Genomic DNA, 22,823 nt, shown 5'->3' on the forward strand with positions numbered 1-22,823 from the left:
ATTTTTTTTAAATATGCAATTTGGACATCAATACCTACTCAGCAGCGCAAGCCTTGGCATCAATTTGCAGATTTGTGTAGTAGAAGATAGCACAGTAATTGAAGTCGTCATCTTGTATCCAACGACCCGCACCCTCACGTACCTTACCTCCAGACCAGATCAGAACTAGAACATAGCAAAGGCTGGATTCTCATCGGGTCAATTTTTACCCTTGACAGAGTAGCTCCAGAGTAGAAGTACGCGACTACCCATGGCAGTAGAGATCCCAGAGTAGGGAACCTAGCATTTTGGACTATCTTCGGCGCGAGCATCCTGTGGGAGGACTTTTGACAGAGCTTGCTCAGAAAAAGCCCTTTCTGGGACAACTGTTGGCAGAGCTCGCTCATAGAAAGGCTCCACGTGGACAACTCGTAGCAGGGGTGGCTCGGAGCAGGCCTCTTGTGAGACAACTGTTGGCAGAAATTGACCAGAGCAAGCCTCTTCTGGGTCAACTGTTGGAAGAGCTGACTGAGAAGAAGCCTCCTCTCGGACAACTCTTGTCACAGCTGGCTCAGAGAAAGATTCTTCTGTGTCATCTGTGTAAAATTTGACAGGATTGGCTCATAGTTGCCACAATCTGAGGCTAGCTTTAACAAAACTGGCTCAGAATCGCCTTATCCTGAGGTTGTCCTTGACAGAGCTGTCGCAGATTAGGCATGAATTGTTATTAATCTTAAAAAAACTCATGAGCCTGCTTAAGAAGGCAAAAACGTGCCCTGATATTATCCATTCATTGACAAGTTTCTTATTGTTTACTATAAGTTTACCATAACCCTAAATTTTCTACAAATTGTGTTCCAACAATATTGTCTCATTGACAAATTTCTCATAGGTCCAGTTTCCGTAAACTTGTGTTCTGCCTTTATCATCTTTTTTAAAAGTTTCCTATTGTTTGAGTTCACATTGTCTTGAGGAAAACAGCTATTTGTTGTCACTTGACAACCTTCAATTACAGGTTTTGATGTTTTATCATTATTCAATGATCAGAGAAGTTTCGAAAATCAAAAGTTACGCATGAAACCAATTCAAATAAAAACTAATTGCAACAAGGCAGATCAGCATGAAACATCACATGAAATTGCACTATTGACAGCTCTTTTTGATGAAAAATTGGATGAAAAGACAACTATTTAGAGTTTTTTTAAATTATGGAAAGATCAAAAGTTAATTTCTAATTTCTCAAGCAGATTACTTAATCAAAACATTGCTAAAATTTTTGCAAGTCTCGGGAGAGGTGTTCAAAGATCATAATGATAAAAAGTTTGTGGAGGGACTGCTGAATGCAATTAAATCATACAAAAGTAAGAAGAGTCTCAAAAGTCATTTTTGCTCAAAATGTTCTTTTTTGTTATTGTTTACCACATCTTTAATTCAGTGTTTTTTAACAGCCCTGAGTGTTCTCAGACCAGGAATAAATTGCAAACATTTATGTTGCAAATCGATTACTTTTTGGTTGCTTGGATAGCCACAAATTATATCAAGTTTACTTTTCATCTTTAATCCGTTTTTGACATCTTCTGCTTGAATAAAACTTGCCAGCATGTTTTGTGAGGGCTATCTAAGTAACTTTAGTGGCCGAACTACGGCGAGACTTAATGATGAGTTGTGAAAAATTAAAGGTTCTGATATTTCAGGAACAAAAACAAATGTAAGATTTCCCAGTAGCTGTTTCGGGAAAAGCAAGTTAAATAACTTTTCCTAGCCGCAAAATACGGAAATGGGGTTTAGTAGGCTAATCAGCAGTCTCAGTGAGATTATTAAGAGCTGGTATTAATATGAACTCTGCGGTCAAGCGCAACTCCAGATTAGACCTACTCTGGGCTCAGGCTCAACTCTGTGAAGACTAGTCCCAGAGAAGACCTACTCTGGGACGAACTGTTCCAAGCTTAAACCCAGAGTTGACTGATCTCTTGCCATAGAGGGACTCTGATCCAGCTCTGATCTGCTCTGGAGGTTGAATACAGGCTTGAAAACTACCGAATGGGCTTTTTTGAATTTTTAAGCTAAGTAAAGAGCGAACGCATTAAGTGTTGTTTAACTTCAGTAGTTCAAACAGTGATTTCATAATAAGAAGTATGATACAATTATCTAGATTGCATCTTAATTTTTCTTTAATTTCACGGCACTTTTTTCGATCGAAGCGCTAATTTTTCTTTGATTGAATATTGTGGAATAAGGTTAATGAAAAACTAGACAATTAATGATCAACTTATTCTTCTAGCAATTAATATCACGGGCACAAAAATTGGGTCCTTCCTATAACAGCCACCTTTCCCCCCTTAACCAATTTGGAGTTCCTTTTGAAAGATATGTAAGTTACCCGGGGAGGGGTATGCTATATAATCTTCGAGCAGGGGGAAGGGAGAGGGGGTATAATAAAACTAAAAGAAGCTGACAAGAACCCGAAGGGGGCACTGTGGATTACGATAGGGAACAAGGTGCTACAAAATCATGATTGGGTGATCTTGAAGAGATGGAATAGCTATGACCAAGCTGAATACATGTGCCCCCCCCACACACACACACACACACACACGCACACTCACACATTCCTGCACCTCGGTCTCTCTCTCTCTCTCTCTCTCTCTATATATATATATATATATATATATATATATATATATATATATATATATATATATATATATATATATATATATATATACTACACATAATGGGAAATTTCACAAAAAAATTAAATTGCCCAAATGCATCATATTCCCCAATAAAATTAGACACTATGTTGATTTGAAAATGTACTAGACACTAAAGCCGACAAAGGTGGAGCTCGCATTTTTATAGGATGTAATTATAGAAAGTCGATTAAACCAGCAGCTGTATATGAAAGTCGACACATCATTCAATGTCAAATTAGAAGACAAATAAACTTTATTGTCAACCAAACGCACTTAAAAAATGCACCCAAACCAGGCAAGACATGTAAATATTGACAAAACACATTTTTTATTATGATTGACGCGAATAAATTAAATCGAAAGGAAACCTTTGCACGTGTTATTCAGTTCGCGCAAAAATGTGTGCTATATTCTGTCAAACTAGACATATTTTTCACTGAAGATGATAAAATTCTGGAGCAGAAAGCAGCTTTACTTTTCAATAACAGTGTTCCTCAAAACTTGAATATTCTTGTTGAGGTGTGCTAAATCATTTCTCACACCAGATTAATCAGCCAGTCTAGTACCACGGAAAGCGCTCAAATCTTCGACCCGGGCAGCGGGCGTCCATTTATTAAGCTGCTCTCGCTTCATCTTGTTCATCTTATCTTTCCCAATCCCGTCTGATTATTGATGCATTAGGAAAAAAAGATGCCAGGAATAAATCCTGCCGATTGGTTTTTAAAACGATTCTGGGGATCCCTAATAGAAATTGACAAGGAGGCTTGCTAATGTACAATGCACATAATATTCCGGTCACCATATCCACATTCGTGTCTATCAAAGAAGTCAAAGTTTTGTTGTTTACATTTTGACAGATTCCTATAAACGGACTGACGTGCATACAAAAATAGTTAATATAATTGAAATCAAATTTCGTTACTTCACTAAGGTGAACATTAGTACAAATAGAAACATTTGTACCACCAATTTGAACATTATGCAATTAGAAAATATTCGATTAAAAACTATTTAGTCAAGTAACAATTATTTTTACCAGATTACAAGTTTAAATGTTTTTCAAAAAGAAATTGTGACAAAGTTGTTGAAAACTTTGATATCCAATGAAACTATCGAAAGTGTCGATAACAGCTCGTTAGATAGCCGCGAAAAGCTGTTGTATACTAGACTAACTGAAATCCCCACACAAATACGCAATGGGGAGAAAATTTGTTTTTAAAAAGCAATAATTTCTTCAAAAACCAATTTCTTCTACCACATCAAAAGCAGCTTGAACAAAATGCCACACCTTAGACCAATTGCTTTTTGCTATGTTTATTGCTCCTGCTAGAATTTGATTGCTACTTCAATTTTATTTCTTATTGCCAACAAAAATCGAAAAAAGTGAAGAGATATCAACATAGACAGCACCACCATACAATTTAAATTCTTTAGATTGTAAAAAAAAACAACAGAGCAGAATTTGCAGTTTAGTACGAAGAATTGAATGAAAAAAATTTTCTTTGATCTTAAACGCACACCAATTTAACAATACGATTTAAACAGACAGTAAACAGGTGAACAGATCTAGAGGAAAGTAAAAGCAATAATACTTAAAACCGTAGGTATTTTTGGAAACATGTGATGATTTTCAAAATTTCAAGTTTTATGAAATCAAATCTACTAATAGTTCAAAATCAAACAAACTAAGAGCTATTCATGATAAATATAAAAGAAAAAGAGAGGCAGAAATAAACTGATTTTTTGCTAGATTTTCTTGGTGTCAGTGACTTCCTAACAAAAAATTGTTTTCAAATTTGTGCATAATTGCAACATCTAGCTCTAAAAAATTCATCACCAGACTGAGCGCGGAAGGTAAAATCGAGAAAATTTGAAGTAATGGCAAAAACTGTGCAAAACTATCAAATTTCTTGATGCTTGTGGCTTCAATAACAAATTTTTACTAGTTTATACCTACAATAAAACCAACTTGCAGACTAAATGAAATACGGTTGGACTTTTGAGACAAAGAGAGGCACAAAGAACAATCGAATGTACAAACATCGGAAAATTTAAAAAAAATGCAAAATTTATAATCTTTTTATGTATAATCGGACATTTCCACCTATTTTCACCTACTTAAGTCGGTGAATTTTTATTTTGCTTTTCCTCTACTGTATTCAATTTAAGGTCTCCAAGAAAAAACGCAATGCACAGTGGTTTTTGCCTATTCCTTTTTGTGAAATTGAGAATATATAAAATTTGCAATTTTCAAATGAACTGAAAAAATTCGCAAAATTTTTAGTTTAATTGGACAATTCCAATGCAAATACCTCAAAAAAAACTACTATCAAACAGTCTATACTAACTATGCCCAATAATACGTTTATGAGCTTTGGCCAGCTTTCAAAAGCCATTCAATGAAAAAACTCAAAAAATAAGTAAAAAACGTTACGAACTATTCAATTTTGAATTCAAAAAAGATTTTTTTTCACATAGAGCCTAGGTTTTCAAACTTTTTGGTTTTAAAAAAAGAGCACATAAAATAAAATAAATAAAAAAAATTGAGATGCTATCAGTGGCTTCGATAAATTATGACAGAGTTCGGGACAAATTAACAAAAAATGACAAAAACAAGCATAAATGTGAACAAAAAATTTTGAATCCCGAGAAGGCCTCGCAAAAGAAACAAAATTTGAAACAAAAGTTCTATACTCTACGTTCGATGAGTTTTCTACTGATACCACTCAAAAATCTGTATCACTCAAAACGCTCATAAATATATGGATTTGCAAAAATTGACTCACCAAAAAGAAACCCAGCTGATCATATAGTTCCTCCCTCGCACTGAAAATCAGGTCCGGAAAAAATAAAAAAATTGACCAATAACAAGCAAATGGGACCATTTACATCTATTTATTGTATGAGAAAAATTACAGCCACATATAGATCAAGAATTATAAGGCAAATAATTCGTGATGACAACATTTTTGAAAATTGGAGTACTTAATCGGAAGGTTTCCTTTTTAATTCGCTAGTTTCTTCGTCAAATTAGGGGAGAAATAGTCAAATGACCTCAAGGGGAGAATACAAACAAACAAAACCAATCCGTTTTCAACTGTCTCAATTGTTGTTGGAAAGTGGCTTTTTGGGGGTGTTAGTAGTAGCATAAAATGTATAATGTTTTTACTTTGTTAGCACCAATTTTCAAGGATCACCGTGTAGTCCTGTTTTTATCGAAAATCTACCAATAAAAAATTGTTCAAATCAGCATCTATTCTTTTAAACCATTTTTATACAGCCTTCTCGTATCATTTCCTCAAGGAACTCTTTTCGCAAATAGTTAAGTTTTGGCATGTTCGCTTTTAATTTAAGGACAAACTTGTCCAAAATATTAAATAATCTCCAAAAAACGACGAATAAGGTTTAACTTTTGTTCATCAAGTTGAAAAAGCAAGAGTACTAGGTTGACGAATTTGCGAAAGCCAAGTCAATATTTAATCAAGAATTTCCTTCGACAACTGATTCAATTTACAAATTCTTTTTCTGATTTTTTTTTAATTAGGAACTTGCCATTGCACTGTTCTAATGTTGTTTAGCGGTGCTCAAAATGTTCAAATGCAAAAAAAATCAGAAAAAAAAATCAGAATAGAAAAACTTTGAAGACAACGAAAATACTTTTAGTATCCTGGCTGTGAAGGCAGAAAAAAGACAAACAACATGGACCAAATTTCTTGCCTGTCCAATTTCAAAAGTAAATAAGATTTAAAAGGTTCAATTTTGTCGGTATAATCACTTCTATGCGTAGCAAAAGGGAAATGTTTGGTATGTGCGTTTTAGAACGTGAGAGAGTATCGGTATATTCCGTTCAAGAAACACTGAAGATGGTCGTAGATTCTGTTTAAGAAGTACGTAACCGTTGATTTCTCTAAACGGACTATAATATAGTCAAATTTCAAAGATCCCTACGGTTCTACTGGCTGGAATTTCAAATATACTGCTCGTAGAAATGTTTCCTTAAGAATTGCGTTATTATAGATTTTAGAATAATTTAGTTACTTTGTTAACAGAACTTATGAACAATTGTAAAACTTGAAAACTTAACAAAAGACATTAACAGAAAATTAAATACTGATGGCGGTTCAATTCAGATTTTCAAATTGATATGATCATAGTAAAACACGTACAGGATGTCTTTTTAATTACTTTTTCTCTTTTAAAATCATCGAATTCCTATTCTCTCGGCTGCAACAGAAATGATTATTAATATGCTTTGTTCTTTTACGCTTTGTCAAGTTTTTACGGTGCAGAGAGCACATGATCACAAAAAGAGCCCAAAAAATATTCACTAAATGATAACCGTTCTCAATTCGATTGGCACAAATTTGAGGAACAAGTTGATGTTTCACAAGAATTGAAAACCTTACCGGGATGCATTAGAGTGACTCCTAAATTTTTCCTGCTGTGATAAAATTTTGGTGCGGTTGAACTGTTTGAGTTTTACTAAGATATGGATAAAGATTCATTTAGTGCAAACGTTTAAAGTGTTGTTTTTGAATCAACTGGGAGTTTAGTGGAAATTAGCGACAATATTTCGTCACATTTTTCAATTTCTTTAGCTCATACCCACGATAAATTTTGTTACTTAAATATTCTATACAATGAAAACGGAAAGGCCTGAGTTTCGCCACTGGTATTCACGGATGAACGAAGCTTATGTCAACAATTTTGAGCATTTAATTGAGCATGTAAAAAGTTTATTGCCTGAATTGTATTAATATTTAAATGATACCAAATTCAAAAATTTAACTGGTCCTGTTAACTGTGAGGTGGGTAATTGCACAAATGGTAATTGGCTTCTTAACTCAAATGTAGCGGTGCGAGGGAAATTTTTCTAATAAATAACAATTTAAGCTTTCCTCCGTTTCGGTTAATTGTCACTGCCTTAGTGTACAAAGGTGAAGCGTGGAAATGAGTTGCTTTTAGCATAGAAAAGAGTGAGATATCTTGTCTCTGTTTCAAGTATCGGCGAGAAAAGAGCATTGTGAAAAATTGTCACGGATATATCTAAACTTGAATTAAATTTGTGTTAAATTTGCTTTCTGTCACCAATTTTCTCCTTTATAACGCAAATTTTGAAACCTAGTCATGGAAAATATTGACAAAATTGAGTGCAGTTACTCGAGAAATCCAATAGTATACAAAATGCAAAACAGCCAGTTGTACGGAAATCGCTTGTTAGGAGTCCAAACAATCTAATTTTGGTTAGTTATATAGCACTTTGGGGAAAAACGAAGAAAGAGGAATGTTCTAAACTTTATTTTTCAGCAATACTTTGCTCCTGTGCCTAAATCAAAGGTGGAAGATTGTCGAGTACTTTTTTTCCAACAAACGGAGTGAGAGGTACCTGGGTGACCGGGTCATTGTAGGGATTGGAACTAAATTGAATATAATTTGGTACTATTGAACCGGTGATTACGAAAACTGGAAGCTTTAGGATAAATTAAAGAAAGTGCTCGTATTTGCGTTGAAATTAATGCAGATTTTTGATACCCGTCTACGGGACGTCTTAACAAAGCTAAAAGCTTAATGACGCGTTATTAGAAAACCAATTTGAATCCAAAAGTTCAATTTTTCCTCTGCTTCTCATATTCTTTAAACAGATTTGTCGAGCATGAGTAGTTTTTTTTGTACCATGATAGTGTACCGACCGACAGTTGCCTACGTTTAAAACCGAATAAAAATTTCCCAGCGTTTTAAAACTAACATTACAAAAATTGAGCGCAAACAGACCAAGGATACCGAATTGGAAAACGTAAAAGTGTTCGTCGCTTTTCTCTAACTGAATCTAAACACACCGACGGTTTCTGTTACAAATTTCTGGAGTAAGTTAGGATACTTGATGAGGAAATTTCAGACAATGCTAACCATTTTTTTCCCAATCGACTTGGTCTTTTCATAACGCGAGGTTGGAAATTAAAGCAACGTTTCCTTAAAAAAAGGCAATAAACTAATCAACTGAGATTGACCCTCCAAGTGTGTAAAGATTACATATTTTCTGTCTTTGGAAAAGCTTCTAAACGATTAAATTTTCTTGCAGCAGTACATTACTGCCGTTTTAAACAATGTGGTATTCTTGTGTTCAACTGAGAACGGGACAATTGTCAACATAGAGCCTTTTTTGCTTTAAAAATAACAATTCATCATATCAAATCTATTTAAGATAATTTTTGTTCCGACCCCATCATATGGGGGGGAGGAACTATATACTCAAATGGGTTTTTTTTTGTTCAGTGAATTTTCGCCGATCGATATATTCATCGTAGAAACTTATGAGTGGTATCATTAAAAAGCCCGTCCAGCGTAGATTATAGAATTAAAAAGATTTTTTCGAAATTCATTTTTTACAGGGAGTTATCGAGCTGCAAAATTTTGTGATCATTCTGGCGTTTTTGTTCACTTTTACAGTTTTTTTTCACTTTTCCGATAAAAGCATGTGTCATATCATTGAAAAGCCCTTTGAAATAGATTATATAAGTTTTTTTTGAAAAATCCCTGATCAGGTAATATATTTTTTTAGTTATCATATTGACATTTTCGTGGTGTCAAAGTGACCACTTAAGAAAGAATTTTTTTAATTTGTCTGAAAGCTTTTATTGTTAATATTCCAATTGGGAAGGACTTTTGAGTCGAGCGTTTTGAGTCTAGCCTACTTCAGTCGAGTGTTTCTGAGTCGAGCATTTGTGTGTTTCTACCGTTTTTAATTCAAGCATTTTTGAGTCGAGCTTTTCTGAGTCCAACCTTTTTTCTTTGAGTGTTTTTGAGTCGAGAAGTTGCAAGTCGAGCGTTTTTGAGTTTAGCATTTTTGAGGCAATCATTTGCGAGTCGAGCCGTTTGGAATCCAGCGTCTTTCAGCTAAATTTGTCCAATTTTGGAGAACAGTTTTAAAGGAAACTTTTTGAATCTATTCTGTTTGGCATTCGCACAACTCAACGCTTATATGCCTTGCCGTTTTAGATTTTCGGTTTTTGGATAGCAAATTACCGTGTAAAAATATTCACTGCGCCTAGGGTAGAATGATACCAATTTCGTAAAACCTTCGAAACAGAATAGATTCAAAAATTTCTAATTTCTGTCTGGAAAAGGCAAAAACAAAATTTTTGGTTTTTGCCAGTTAAGGTTATTAAAAAATTATTAAAAGGCTTTAGAAAGTTAAATTTAAAAAAGTTATGTCACCCTGATTTGGGGTTTTTGAACAATAAAGTTCGAAAACACCAAATCAGATTGACAAAACCTTTCTAAATTTAAATCTCAAGAACTAGCAGATTTGGATCTAGTCTATCCCCCACCAAAGTGGGTATCTATTTTTACGCCGCCCCACGCCTACGTGCTGTTGTTTTGCACAGTGATACGCTGCATCAGGACTCTTGAATTGTAAATGGTAGTAATGAAAAAAAGATAGGGGGCGGCGGAGCAGAACAGATCCCATAATTTTTTCCCCTTGTCTAAAAAACAGGGGTCTTCCAATTATAGGACCCCCCCCACCTCAACTTAGTGGTCAGATAACCTATAGCCCCCCCCCCAGTCATAGTAATTATACAATAATGGGGGCTAAAATTTCATGGGGGATATAATGGGAAAGACCGAAATATAGATCTGCACAACTTTAGTTCATATGTAGTTGAAACCTATTCAATAAATGGTCTTTCACATTATAACCCCCTGCAATTATAGCTCCCCATTATGGTATATTTACCATGACTGGAGGTTATAAGTTATATAACCACTAAACTGGGGGGGGGGTTATAATGGGTAAGACCCCATTATTGAGCCTGTTTCAACTAAAAATTTATAAAAAAATGTGTCGGTCTATCTTTTAGATATGGGGGGAGAATTATGGGATCTATTTCCCCCGCCCTCCGTACCTTGTTTCTTATTACTACGTTTTACAATTCATGTGTTGTGATGCAGAGTATTACTGTGCAAAACATTAGCATGTAGGCGTGGGGTGGCGTAAAAGTTACGGGTCGTTCCCATTATAGACCCCCCATGAAATTTTAGCCCCCATTATGGTATAATTACCATGATGGGGGCTATAGGTTATCTGACAACTAAGCTGGTGGGGGCTATATTGGGAAAGACCCAAAGTTACATACCCACTTTGCTGGGGGGGATAGATTGGTTCCAAAACTGATGGTTGCAATAATAGCTTTGACCTCATTCTGATGGTGATAATTAAAATGGGAGTAAATTGTATTGTGTTTGCAGAAATCAAACTTGCGTTCAAATCATCAAAAAAGTTGTGATTTTTGGCAGAGTTGTTTTGCTGCTGATGATTTCGCGCCAAGTCAAAAATTGCAGCGACAAAGAATTTTTTGCTCATCTCAATCTATAGAAGTCAACAGAAGTTATATTGTTGGGAAAAAAGTCGGTGTCCCCAAAGTACTAAATATCATCCCCCCCCAAAAAAAACATACATACACAAAAACACACACATACCCAAACACACACACACACACACACACACACACACAATCATGTATGCGTGGAGGGCGTTCGAAGTGGTTGGGGGGGGGGGTCGGAACATAATGTGCTGTGCACATTATCACGATTCGCCTTGTCTATCTCAAAAGTCATTTAATGTTTTCTCAAGGTTTTAAGACATCACTTCAAAAATTGCAGAACGCAACTGAGAATGAGCTGAAAACGCTTTGAATTAGAATGAATATGCATTTCAAAGTTTCCTTTCTCTTTCTTCAAAAATCCGCTGTTGAAATTTGACTTCCTTTTTTTCCTAGTCGCTCATTTTCATTTTGTAATCACTGAGAGTATAAAAAACCTTCAAACATTTATATATTGATCTAAATAAAAGAAGAGATAAAGATTGGCCCACAGCTTTTGTCTTTCTGATGAAAGAATAAGAGAAAAGTTGCTTTGAAGCTGGAAAGTCATAATGATTTCAAAAATGAATTCATGAACAACAAAAATAATGTAATAGTGAATACATGACACCATATCCAAATGAAGGGCATTTTATGTTGTTTACTCGATCCTGCTCCACAAAAATTAATTTGAATTACTTTAGTCTTACAGCATCATTACTGGCGAATAACTAGCGGATAAACTCAATCAAAAGCCAGCAATTTTTCGACAACCCGTAAAAATTGTTGAAATGAAATGCAAGAAAACGAAAAAACGAGCTGACAATTTTATTCCAAGTTAAATTAACAAAATATGTTTGCTCGTCAGAAAAAAGATTTAAAAACTTAGTGCAAATGTCCTTTTTTCTTAAGGAGAGTGAATAAGAAGAAAATCTTCACAGATTTCCAAGTAGAAAAAATGGCTTCGAGAAAAAAGGCATCGACAAAATAAATATAGCAGGACAAATCATTAGGAAAAAGAATGGATTTGAGAACAGCCTGTCAAAAACTAGAAGACCAGCAGAAATAGAAGTCAAATATCTGCAGGGGAACAAAAATTAGTATCGAGGGATATTATTTTGTTCAAAAACCATTTTATCACACTACTTAAAAAATAAAATGCTAAAAGTCCCAACTGCTAAATAACTCGCTTTTTGTTCCGCTTCCTGTTTTGGCGTGATAAAAGTCACTCGTCTAATTTGTCTTCATTTCATTAGTCTTCAGAATTAGCCAATAGGACTTGCAAAAGTATAGCTTGAAGAATTCGCGGTATGGCGCGAATTATGAAGTTGATCATGCCAGCTAATGTCGTCAAATTAATATAAACCAAAATCAATGTCAGTAGAAAATGAATGCCTGTGCGAAAACATTCATGCATCACACAGGTAGAAACTATTCATCGAATTTCTTTGGTAGTTAATTTAAAATTACATCTTGCACTTTAGTTTGGTACAGAGATTTAAGGAAAAAAACCTCTTTTCAGTGAAATCAGTTTTTGTATTGTGTTTTATTATTGTTTTTTATATGGGCGAAAAAATGTTTTTTGGTATGAAAGCAATGTTTACCAAAACATTCTGAAAAAAAAAGATTTTTTTTTTCAAGTTCCATATAAAAATTTGAAGCATATACTGAAGAGAAAGCTTATGAATAATAACAATAAAGTTCAACCAATCGTACAATAGAAACATTATTAACACCAAGAAATCAAGAATTCGATCCAACCTTTAGAACAAATGACGAGAATAAATCCGACAATAGTTAAAAATATGTATTTCAAAGCAAAAATGCACCAAAAAAATTGTTTTTCTGACAACTTTTCTCATCTTTGTAAATGTTTACCTGAAGATCCTTATTTATCTCGCATTAGGCTCCGCGTATAATGTTCCAGTCTTAGAATGTTAACCTAATTATTTTACATGATTTTATGCAATCACAAATTGTTCTTTTTTGACCGGGATGCTCTCGAGCAAGAAACAATTAAGATATCTGACCATAATGAAATTAAGTTAAAAGCGAAATACTATAGAGGATCAGATAACTTCGCTTAGAACACTCAGCTGCGAGTTGTAAAAACCCAGATCTCATTTCTGCCAGATTAAGTGCTAAGATTTTCCTATAGTTCACAACTTCGTATATTGAAACATTGTTTGTTTCAAGTTACACATAAATGATTTTTCAGTTAACATAAACACAACGGAGAGAGAAATTCAGTTCGCAGATGACAAATATTTTGTCTTTTGTGGAAAAAAAAGTAGTTTACTTGGAAATGTCAGGGACATTTTGCAGAATGGAGATGAACAAACTTACCATGATTTCAAAGAAAATCGAATTGATTTGTTTTCACGAAAAAGCTCCGATTTGATATCTTTCTCCTGTAAAACGAAGTTTTCGCATCAAAACATGTTGCAGACGCCTTGGTATTCAGATCGACAGGAACTTTAATGTTGATGAGCAGCTAAATAGAACATTCAATCAATCTACCTAAGAATACATCAAATTCCCCTGAAAACCCTTGTACTTATTTGACATCACTTGTGCCATCTTATTTATCTTTTTCAGCATTGTTTTATCCAAATTGTTGGTTCTACGTTGCTAGAGACCTACTGATACAGACAAAATGCCTACAAGCTTAACTCATAATAGCAAAAGTGTCACTAATCAAATTTCATTATGACATAGTCGAACCGGAAATTTTGAAAACTTTCACAGGTTTTTGATTCCTCCAGGAACAACTTAAAGAAATAATTTCAAAATTGAACAGAATGTGCAAACCAGCTTTGGAATGGATGCGATTGTTCATCAATTAGTATGAAAATGGGATAAGTTACCCCCACAATGATGTCGGTTTGCACGGAAAAAATATCCAGGAATACATTGAGCAATTTCTTAGCCTCACAATATGAAATATTGATTTTAAATAGTTTTTTGCGACTATTCAAAGAACACTTTATATAATATGATTTTTGTTCGGCGAAATTTATATATTTGAAGAAATTTAATCGAAGAAATTTATATAATGTAATTTTTGTAACCAAATTTAGTGTTGTTTTCAATTTGTGCTTGGATTATTTGGAGGATTGTTTTGTTGCAAGTTTTTTTAACTACATGGTTATAATTTTAATTTACTTGTTGCAACAAAAATAGGTTGCGTGACTCGAGAAGAAATGACTTGAGTAGAGATGAAGTTGATTAGAAATGCTGGACTTTCTCGAAAACGACATTGGGAGATGTAAAGACAGAATTTGGTAGCAACTTTTCAGAGAGGAGTCTTTGATTAATGAGAGGGCAGTCTTTTCGTAAGCAATGTCATCCAACAGTAGGGTACTTGAACCCATTTCATTAACGCGAGGAAATTAAAGAAAACGAGTTAAAAGGCTGAGGGAGAGAGGAACAAACGTCAGAGATCGGAGATAACATTAGGATTGGCAATAAGAAATAATCAGCAAACATTTAAAATTTAGATCAATATAAACCAAGATTATTTGATAATGAGATCACGCAGATTGCAAGAACTTTGTCAGAGTCGCATAATTTTGTTTGAAACCCGAATCGGTTGCAGAAAGAGAATGTGGCATTGCAGAGTCTGCTGTTGCAATGATCTGGCATTTAAGAGCTTTTTCACGCGTGTGTCAAGAAATGATATGTAGTTAATCGGCTATGATATATGCTCTAGCCAACTTTCAAAGTGCATGTAAAAAAAGGTGCAGCGTGAAAAATTGGGTTGAGCCTAAGTCGAACTCCAAAACTTCAGCATCGAAGTTTCGATCACGAAGAAAACTTAAGTCGAGCATGGTATTTTGTGGTCGCGCATTTTTTTGGTCTTTTCATTTGTGATGACTAAACCCTGACCTACAAAATGTCACGTTGAATTTCGGACTAAATTCTCGAACCGTTTAGTGGGCCTTAACGATTGCAAAACGTCCTCAGTGACTGTTTAGTTATGAAATTTGTATATCTAGTAGTAATTCGTTTGTTCAGTGTTTCTGTTGGTGACAAGGAGCTGTCTGATATTGAGTGGGGTGTTGGGTGTGATGACGAGTCTGTTCATGCTCCAATCTGGGCTAAGGTGTGAACTGAGTGTACAGGAGAGGGTAGAGAGTGGGATGAGAATCAGAGACGAAGAAGACTACATTGCTATCAAGTGCCTAAACTGTTTCATCATCATCATATGCGCCCTACAGTGTTAGTCATCACCCTTTCGGTCGCATTTCACGCTTTTTAACTCACATGATCGTATCGCAATAATTCTTTTGTAATATAATTTAAAAATATTGCTTCTTTCCCCAGTATGGTACAAAAATAGCCCAAAATAGCCTCCCATTATGTTATATTGACAGCAATGACACACGCTGTACGTTATATGGCGAATAAGCTGCAGACTTTTAACTAGGTGCTCAACCGTGTGATTATAGTCAAAACACCCCCCCCCCCCCCCCCAATAGAACTATAAAGTCTTTCGATAAGCCGAGTTCTAAACCTGGGGGCGCGGGGGGGGGGGGTCATCATTATGTAGCAATAGTTATGTACCATGATGCAATATTATTCGACCAATGTAGTTATGTAACATGATTTGAAAACAACACTTTTTTGCAGAAGATTCACTTGCATTTAATCTACTTCAAGGCAGTCGATTTTTCCGCTCGGTTTGAATCAGTAGCTATTTTTCTCTAACCTTGTTCATAATCTTAGTCACTCATATTTTACCCGCCCATTTTAAAGATTTAACTTCAACTTATTATATGTTAAGAAATGATTTGGTATCCCTCTTTTGTCACTGGGAGCTACCGCAAATCAAAGAGGTTTAGTAGTGACCGTTTGCGTATTCCCGGATCTCAGCCTCATAGTATATCAGTACTGATTCGTCATATCCCAATTGTAAATTGTCGAACTAGCACTGTATCATGATATCTCAAGAGTTTCTTTTAGTAAATTACCTTGCAAGTCTTCTGTTTTTTATGATTTTAGAATGCACATTCCGTTTATTCATGTTTTCGCTGATCATGAGAAAATCAGTATAAATTTTTGATAATTACGGAAATCAAAATCATTTTAAAGTTGATGTCGAACACATGGTTATAAATTTCAACATGGGTTGTGCACAAAATCTAGAGTAAGAAAAAAAAATTGCATGATGAACTGATTTTAAACGATATATAAGTTATTTCATTGATTGCACTGTACTTTTTTTACAATTCGGTTTTTTCTGCTCTTTTTTGCCAATTCAGTGGGTGACTACTGATTTTTTCTCTTTCCTCTTTTTCACAAAACTGAGATTCGCCACTAAGAGGTTTTATAAAATGAAAAATTTAATGCGCTTAATAATATCAGTCGTGTAATTTCAGCTGCTCAGAGAGTTTTCGACACTTCAAAATTTTGTCTCATTTTTTGTCTTGACCTCAAGACAAAATGGTAAATTTCCAAAAACTCTCTAATCAGCTGAAAACACGCGACTGATATTATCATGCCCAGTAAAATTTTTCATGTATATAGCAAAAAAGGTCATGATCAGAATATCACAAAACTCAAAAACAGAATTGAAATATAATGATTCATTGTTGATTTACTCCGGCATTATGATCTGGGTTGTTCAAATTCCTTTCATCCAGAAACATGAAAAATGGGTAGAGTTTCAATATTAAAAACTTTTCAAACTCACATGAATTTCTGAAGAATTTTAAAAGATCGACTCAAAAAATTATTTTTCGAAGCTCATCTGCGTATTATTATTGTTCCGACCCCACTTGTGGGGGGAAGAACAATATAGTCAAATGGGTTTTTTTAGACAATTTTGGCCGATCGATATTTTCATCGTAGAGAAATGTGAGTGGTATCATTTAAAAAAACTAGTCCAGCGTAGAATTCGGAAATTTTTTTTCAAATTTGATTTTTTCGAGGAGTTATCGAGGATTGAAGTTTTGTGTGAACACGAGATATTTGGAAAAATTTTTCACTTTTAGTGTAATTTTTTTTCAGATTAAGACTTTTTTTTATCAAAAATGTTAATTCAAAATTTTATTTCAGGCCATAAAAAGAAATATATTGGAGTTGCTAATAGACAAAAGACGATAAAAAGAATAGTTCTAGTCCCGTAGAAAAGGTTACAATAAAAAAAATTGAAATCTATTTCAGAGCTCTTTTTATAGACAATCCATTTTCAATTTTTTTGTTGCTTTCTTGGGTCACAAAGTGACTAGTCACTTTTCATTTCGTCTAGGTTTTGTTAATGACAAACCTGATATACAGTGAAATGAAGCCCAATGAAAAAAATTAGTTTTCAAGTACTTACTCGTGTTCTTTCTTTGGCTTCGACTCTGAGTTTTCGTAATTTTACATGGAATATTGATTTTCTTTTTGATGTTTTACTAAATTTTTGGAGTCCTGTGCCATTGTCTCTTTGATTAAAAGTGCAATAGTTTTTGTAATAAGCAATAAGTGAGCCTATCTAGAGATTTCAGTGGACAGCTAATGGCTGTTAAGCCTTTAAAGATGATTTTTCGATATTTTTTCAACATTAACAGATCCTAAACTTATTTTTGTGAATTGTGGGTCAATCTCAGTAAACAAGGCCCCCTTCTTTTCTACTGCAACAAAAGTTAACCTGGTGAGCAGTTTTATCTTCTAAATATTTGTCTTATGACTTCAATGCGACAAGTTTTCAAATAATTTAAAAAAAATTTTTTTGCATATTTTCTTATCATTGGTTCGTCTTGAAATCGAATAAAAAATCCTGATAATTGATATCTCCTATTGGCTTAAAGAAGATTTTCACTGGATGATGGATAACGTTTTCAGGGAAAAGCTTTTGGTTTAAATGGCTTCGACACTTTCTTCTCGCCTTTTTCTACTGAATTTTTGTTATTTGCCTATATTCGTTGTTGTTTCCATAGTCCTACGAATTATTGTGACGTCTAATTGATTATTTACGCAAGACAAATATTCGTGTCCTCAAATTGAGGCATATGCTCCAATAGAGCCTATTTACTGACTTATGTTGAAAGCTATTGAATTTAATGGCTGTTAAGACTTTAAAAACAATTTTTCGATTTTTTTCGGGATTTGCAAGTCAGTCTCAGTAATGATCGGACCCATTTCTTTCTAATTCAAACAAAAAAAATTTATACAGCGGTTTTATTTTCTAACTATTTGAGTTATGATTCGATGCCCGAATTTTCATATATTTTTTTAGTTTCTGGATATTTTTTTCGTAATTTTGTTTCCTTTTGGAATCTTAACAGATTATCCGATTATTGAGAGTTGCATTGGATTAGAGACGACGTTCAACGAATTATATATAAAGCTTAAAGGGAAAAACTTATGGCTTAAATGGTTTGACACTTTCTTCTCGCATTTTTCTACTTAATGTTAGGATTTTGCCTTTATTACTTGTTTTCTTTTTCACTATTTATGACTTATTGTAATGTCTTATTGATGATCTGTTAATGACAAACATTTTTTTGTCTCATTGAGGCATAGTTCAGCGTACTTTTTAGATTCCGGTGAAAGCTATAGAATTTAATGGCGTTGATACTACAGGGTTTTCTCAAACAATTCGTGGTTTCAATGTATTTGTTCATGTTTTTTTGATCTTTTGGAGTCAAATTATTTAAAAAAGAATTCCATTGCTGTTGAAAAATTAATTGAAAGTAGAAAAGCTCCTACCGAAAAAATCACATTTTAATGGCTTCGCTTTTCTCACTCAATTCCTTTGAATTTGCTGTTTTTTGCTTTTTTCATTCTTTAGGTAGCAAAAAAGCTGATCGGCCTCATTGGCGTTTGTATGAGGATTGAATGAATGATGTTGTCCCAAGAGTCAGATTACTGCGATTAGTCTTGAAATTTTCAATATTATACATTTTTAAGATCTTTAAGGATATTTCAATTTCTTCAATTTTGTTCTACTTTTATTCAACTTGTAACTTAATCTCATCATTGAGAGTTCCCATACAATTCCTTGTGTTTATTAACATGCTTATTGATGTTATGACTTAACTGATGTTGTGTTTGTTGACAAGTATGGTTTTTTATAAAAGTTATGCGAGTTGTGAGTTTTTGTTTTTTTTCTCTTCCTTTAGCACAATCGCGTAATTACAGATCCCAATGACTTTAAAGTATGGCCAAATTGAGCTCATTTCTTCATTCAGTATATGGGTAGCTAATTTAGTAATAATAGAAATTGAAGTAAAAAAACATATTGTTCAGATAACAGCTAATGATTTTAATGGCTCCACTAATTTGTGTTTTCGCAATGTTTGTAATTTTTTAATGGTAAGTTTTGGAATTTTTGCATCTTTAGACCTTTCCCATTGCTTAGTCTATTCATAGACAGGTGCTATTGGTTTCATAATGATTTTTTTATATAAATTTATCAAGAATTATTCCGTTAAAAGCCAATTTTTTTAAGACTTTTGAAATTATTTGGTTTAAAAAAGGTTGATTGATTTTTGAGTTTCGTCCCATAATTTTTTTTGTCGATTTCTTACCTAGTCTCATTAATCCCATCTGAAGTGTAGTTAAGAAAATTAAATTTGTGTATTAAGGATTTTTCTGATTGTAATTTGACGTTGTTACTAGGTGCCTTTAAATTAAGAAATATTTGTTTTGGATTTGATGCTTTGTTGTTGTTGTTGTTGTTGTTGTTTTTTCTCGTATACTTTTTGGTGGCAGATGTTGTTGTAATGAGGCATGGCATTATTTATTTCAATTATCATTTTGGTTGTGTAACGATTTTATAAAACTCAAACATCTATTTTTGATTATCTCTCTGTCAAATATGTAAGTCAAAAGAGAGTTAAGTCAAAAATATAGATGAGCGCGGGTCGGAACATCATGTGCAAACGCACATTAACGAGCCTCCTTGTTATAGATAAGAGCAAAAATTGTAACAGGACTTTACTTGCACTTACAGCATGATGGAAAATTTTATCGGCCACAGAAAATATGAACTCTATACAAAAATTTGGGCTTGAGAGCATGTTGCCTTATTGTTTAAGTATGTAAATAATTGATTTCAATCGTTAGAAATAACCTTTCAGAAACATCATTTTCTTTTACAAAAATTGAAATGAATTCAATAAAGCCTACTTTAGGACTAATATGCGTTCTTTCTTATTGTATCCTGCAGAAATGTTTTTGAAAAATGAACTGGGTCGTCAAACTAAAATTAGCAAATCTACGCTCGTCATTGATAATAACTGCTGAGGTTTGCTTATCAGTTATTGTTCATTTCTTCACAAAAGTTATATGAAAGCATTTGTTGAAAATGTCACCAATTTTTAAAAAGGAGAAGGTAAACTTTGCAAAGCCAAGAAAATTATTCTAAGGTTTATTTTTTAAAAAATCAAATGTTGGCATAAATATGATGATAATGAATTTTGTGGACTATATTAAAATAATTCTCAGGTAGATTGATGCCAAATTTTTTTTATCAGCCGTCATTGGCTAATCTTAAACTTTGTTACCTGGCACGCCAATTGATGACGACAGACTAAGTAATAAAAAAACTTGGAAGGATGAAAACTGAAGAAGTCTATTGGACAATTTCAGCCAAGTAGTTCTCATAAAATACTCAAAAAAACTTATAGAAAATCTGATTGAAATGCTATTCAGCGTGATTATTTTGAAGCTAGTAATTATTCTCAGTTTCAATTGCAAAAGCGAAAACTCAAAATTCTTAACATGTTAGAAAAATGAGAGCAAAAATTAAAAATTTCAACTGTTTGAACATTTGTACATGCCGGATCGCTTCTCTTCCTCAGTATTTCAAATATTATTAAAGTTTTGGTTATGAAAATGATGGCATACGTAAATTGCCGTTCTCCAACTTGTCACCAATGTCAAAAAAATAGCATAAACCGCATATCAACGTGGAATTGACCAGCAGGTTTTCAATGTGTCAATCTAGTTTCAGAATACGAAAAAGCCGTTTACTTCAGCTTAGTATGACATATTTCTCGCATTCAGTAAACTCTAAACCCTTGCTTATTTAGATAGACATTTTTGTTGAGTTACTATATTTTCTAAATTTAGCTAAAATTAACTAAATTTAGAAACTTTTGATTGGGCAGAATGAAAATTTATTTTCAAGGAATATAGTCAACTTTATCAATCAACCCAAATAGATCACGAACCTAAATATTGGCGAAAGTGTGAAATTAGCAAATAAAGGCTGAATTTCATGCAATATTACAATAAAATAGAGCAGCGAATCTATAATTCCAGATCACTCTGCTATACATGGGAGGCTGAAGCAATTCTCTCTTCAGTTAAGGGAGAACAGACAAAATTATATTGCAAATAGCTAAATTGGCACCAGTATTTTTACGATTTAAAGCTAAATTGTCAAACAAATCCGCCAAAATTTAGCGGAAATTGTCGGGCCCAACAGTTCAGCAATTCTTTCACTCTGTTTAAGTTAGATGAAAATTATTGAGAAACTGGACAAAATTATTGAAAATAATAATAAAAATTATGGCTCCTGAGTAATCGCAGCGGAACAGCATTAGGCCTACAGTAGCCTGTTCTCAGCAGCCTTTTTTCTTATTATTCCCCACATTTCAGACTGATCTTTTTATGAGCAACATTGCTCTTTTTTGGTGACTATGGCCACTTTTTTGCGTCTGGAACTTTCACGTGGTACCATCATTGCAGCCAAGATTGGTCAGGCTATGGTCAACCTGGAGCTATGGTTAAGTAAGAGCTCATCCTCACACAGACAGCTTCACGGAGGCAGGGGATTAAACTCTCAATCATTGGCGTGTGCGGCACACACCTTACCTTTCGGCTATCACGTCTTATTAAATCAGTCTTATTAAATCCCCAAAAAAGTCTAATTTTGAAAAAATAAACTACGCTCAGAGATATTCCTAATGACACTACTCAAATATTTCTACGTCAAACTTAGTGGGAGAGAAAGTTAAAACTTAATCGTACTCGATGTAAAATTTGACGGAAAAAATTAAAAACTTGGCCGTGATTTTTTTTTTGTATTTTTGTTGTCAAAATCTAAAGTGGTAATACTGGTTTCAGGCTGTCTAGTAATGTGTGCTGTTATTGTCTACGGCATCAGCTGTCGCAAGCAAGCCGGACACTTTGATGTTAGACTGGACTCTGGCTTCGCCCTGGCCTGTCTCTCCCCCCTGTTCCAGCTGCCCACCTTCTTTCTTGCCATGCTCGGAGCCCGGAAGTCAATCAACCAAGAGAGTCTAATGTGACGCTGTTCATCATAAATAATCAAAACAGAGCGGGGAATAACCCGGGAAAAACACGGAAAACTTTTCCAACGTTTTTTCAGATGTTTGCAGATGTTTATGAAAAAAAACGGATTTCTGAAAGGTTGATAATTCAGCGTATAAATATAAGTTATATATATTTCTTTGCTGTGTTGGTGAAAAATTATACTGGAGCAATGCAACACGTTAAATCAGAAATCTTCAAGTAGAAAATGAACTGTTTCTTTTACGCACCTGTTTAAAGCACAGTTTCTTAGTATTTATATACGAACTTTTTGAACGTGAGGGATGATTTTAAAAGTTTTTTTGTTACAAAAAAAAGTTTTTTGTGACATTTTTTTTGTGTATAAACATATGTTAAACGATCTGTTAAAAATACAAACTGTGTCAATAAGTTGACCCCTAGTACTGTATTATTAAGCATCAAAGTAAACGAATCGATTCGACCTTTTCATGTTTTGAAGTGGGAGAATGGTTTATTGAAGAAATAGATTACAGAACGCATTGCAACTAAGACAAAG

At 33.9% G+C, this 22,823-nt stretch overlaps 1 protein-coding gene across 1 annotated transcript; it reads left to right on the forward strand.

Moving 5' to 3' along the window:
• The first annotated feature begins 15,062 nt into the window (after positions 1 to 15,062).
• On the forward strand, positions 15,063 to 22,470 carry LOC142357427 (uncharacterized). The gene is made up of 2 exons (XM_075409064.1): positions 15,063 to 15,256; positions 22,100 to 22,470. Exons 1-2 carry the CDS (start codon positions 15,106 to 15,108, stop codon positions 22,282 to 22,284), a joined length of 336 nt encoding a protein of 111 aa, XP_075265179.1. The 5' UTR covers positions 15,063 to 15,105; the 3' UTR covers positions 22,285 to 22,470.
• Positions 22,471 to 22,823: the final 353 nt, after the last annotated feature.

Source organism: Convolutriloba macropyga, unplaced genomic scaffold (genome assembly GCF_964194025.1).
Source record: "Convolutriloba macropyga unplaced genomic scaffold, txConMacr16.3 SCAFFOLD_2360, whole genome shotgun sequence".
NCBI lineage: Eukaryota > Metazoa > Xenacoelomorpha > Acoela > Convolutidae > Convolutriloba > Convolutriloba macropyga.